The sequence below is a fragment of the Haliotis cracherodii genome, unplaced genomic scaffold, assembly GCF_022045235.1.
Source record: "Haliotis cracherodii isolate W230 unplaced genomic scaffold, xgHalCrac1.p SCAF_2, whole genome shotgun sequence".
NCBI classification, from domain to species: Eukaryota; Metazoa; Mollusca; class Gastropoda; order Lepetellida; family Haliotidae; genus Haliotis; species Haliotis cracherodii.
Window position 1 is genome coordinate 61130290 of NW_027266275.1, and position 2484 is coordinate 61132773.

General features: G+C 40.7%; 1 protein-coding gene across 1 annotated transcript; it reads left to right on the forward strand.

Moving 5' to 3' along the window:
• The first annotated feature begins 394 nt into the window (after positions 1-394).
• LOC139467713 (uncharacterized) lies at positions 395-1736 on the forward strand. Its single transcript, XM_071249224.1, has 3 exons — positions 395-458; positions 680-1186; positions 1291-1736. Exons 1-3 carry the CDS (start codon positions 395-397, stop codon positions 1734-1736), a joined length of 1017 nt encoding a protein of 338 aa, XP_071105325.1.
• Positions 1737-2484: the final 748 nt, after the last annotated feature.

The window sequence follows — 2484 nt, forward strand, 5'->3', positions numbered from 1 at the left end:
AAACACCCCTACTGGATTGCCAAACAACTTTTCCCCCTTTTCGGAAACACATTAAATGGCTTGGCCGGGCCCGTGTGCGAAATACGCTGCAGTCGGAAAGCGCACGTAAAATCTCCAATATAAGTAAGTAAGTATGTTGGAGTTCATTGTAAAATGGCCAATGCTCAGGTACAGCTGCAATTCATCCAAATTCGCGTGGTGGCCAGAGTTTAGTTTATGAAGGTCACAAGTTCAGAGTTAAGACAAGGAGACGCGAGACAGTTCACTGGAAGTGATGTAAGGCTGGATGTCCTGCAACGATCAACACCGCTGACAGCCTCATCACCATTTCAAGAATATCCACAACCATCTTCGAGATCCTGCTAGACTGAAAGTAGATACTTTCATTGCCAATATGAAGGACCTTGTCCGAACAGACTACAGACCAGTGCCTAGTATATTTCAAGAGGAACTTAACAGTAACTAATCAATTTAAATTTTCTTATTAAAATAATATGTTTGCATTCATAAATCCTTGCCTTCAAGGCATAGCATAGCAGTGTTTTTCAATGTCAGGTTTATTTTATTTTTCAATGTCAGGTTTATTTGAATTTGTGACATTTTTCTCAGATTTAGAGAATATTACTTAATGAGTAATATCTGTTATGCAGTGTTTTTTATTATTATATTGTTTTTTCAGAGCTGAGAACAACTGAGGCTGATGACATCCTGCAGACCGTTCCTACCCTCTACAGCGTTGGCGCCAGTCTATACCGTGCCAGAGCCAAGACACTTCCACCTTTGCCAAAACAACGACAGGATATCCAACTGCCTGACAGCTACCAGAGAACCGTCAGCAGCCAAGATTTCCTGCTTCACACCGAAGACGACAATAAGCTCATGATCTTTGCCACATCCCAGAATATTCGTCATCTTTCAGCTTCCAATGTGTACTCCTGCGATGGAACATTCTGTATGTGCCCCAGCCGCTTCTACCAGATATACACCATCAATGCCTGTGTCCACAACAAGATGGTCCCTCTGGTGTTTGCCCTGCTACCAGACAAGAAACAATCCACTTATCTACGTCTGTTTACCATCTTGAACCAGATGAACCTCCAGCTACAGCCCAACTTCGTCTCCACTGACTTTGAAACCGCAGCCCAAAATGCCGCCAAGATAGAATTCCCATGCCAGATTAAGGGGTGTATGTTTCACTTCAGACAAGCAGTATGGAAGAATGTGCAATGTTGTGGACTTCAGGTAGCATTTCAGAACAATCCATCAGTGAATCGTTTATCCGTCATGCAGCAGCACTTCCACTTCTCCGACTTTGTGGCATCGAAGACTTCTGGCTCCATGCTTTGGAATCGGTTGATATGGACATCCCTGGTGTAAGGAACTTTGCTGACTATGTGACTGAGCAGTGGGTGGATGGTGGAGAGAGATTCATGTGGAATCATTTCGACACTGTAGGTCCAAGGACAACAAACCATGTAGAAGTATGGCATTCGAAGTTGTCCAAACTTGCTGCTTGTCACTCCAACATATTTAAGTTTGCGAACCTGATCAAGTCCGAACAGAACTCTGCAGAGTTGACGGTGATGCAGCTGAATGCAGGTGGAATTGTTAGACCCACGAAGAAGGTGTACCGCCAGCTAGAGGAAAGGTTAGAGCAGCAAAAGAGACTACTTGTGACAGGTGTCACAACCACCCTGATCTATGGAGACAATGTCTCACATCTTGTCGGACTATAAATTGGATGATATGTTTCATATGTTGTTTGACTTTGGAAGCTGTGTGAAATAAAAGATGAATGTAAAACTTTGTTTTTTGGTTTCTTTTTTTAGTTAATATAACATATTTATTGACTGTTGAATGTGTTGCAAATAATACTTGAACCTGACATTCTTTTAGTTAATAGCGTACCGTTTCGTTGATAACTTATGCATTTGTTGAGGCTAATTAACAAAACCCATTTATATTTACTTTTGAACTTCCGTTAACATGTCTGTCCTAAAATGCTTCCAGAATACTTTTGTAAGCCATGATAGTGTCGTGTCCCTCACAAATACGAAATAAAGTTATAACATATCGCCATATTGGTATGAAAAATACTATTCCATAAATCATCCTATCACTGGCCACTGACAAACATTAGCAGTATTAGAATAAGAAACTTAATTAAATACAGTATGACGTGATGATGTGTAAGCATACAGAAAGTCGGACCCAACACAAGCCAAACACTTCTGATAGAGACTATGTTGAAAATGTAGAGGGAAAAGGGCTTCACTTTGAGCACCTTGTTTTCCATAAATACTGCGATCTGTGACATTATAAAGTGGTATATAGGTAGATATAACACTAATCTATAGATGTGAACACATTTGAAGATACATCTGTGTGTTTAAAGTTGATATTGACAGCCCGGGCCAAGTCGGACCCAACACAAGCCATTATAAAGTGGTATATAGGTAGATATAACACTAATCTATAGATGGA

Excerpts from the sequence above, each read along its gene's own strand:
- LOC139467713 (XM_071249224.1), top strand. The coding sequence starts at position 395 with ATGAAGGACCTTGTCCGAACAGACTACAGACCAGTGCCTAGTATATTT. Across the intron at positions 459-679 it reads ATTTCAAGAGGAACTTAACA|AGCTGAGAACAACTGAGGCT; the intron begins GTAACTAATCAA and ends TTGTTTTTTCAG. Across the intron at positions 1,187-1,290 it reads CCCATGCCAGATTAAGGGGT|CAGCACTTCCACTTCTCCGA; the intron begins GTATGTTTCACT and ends TCCGTCATGCAG.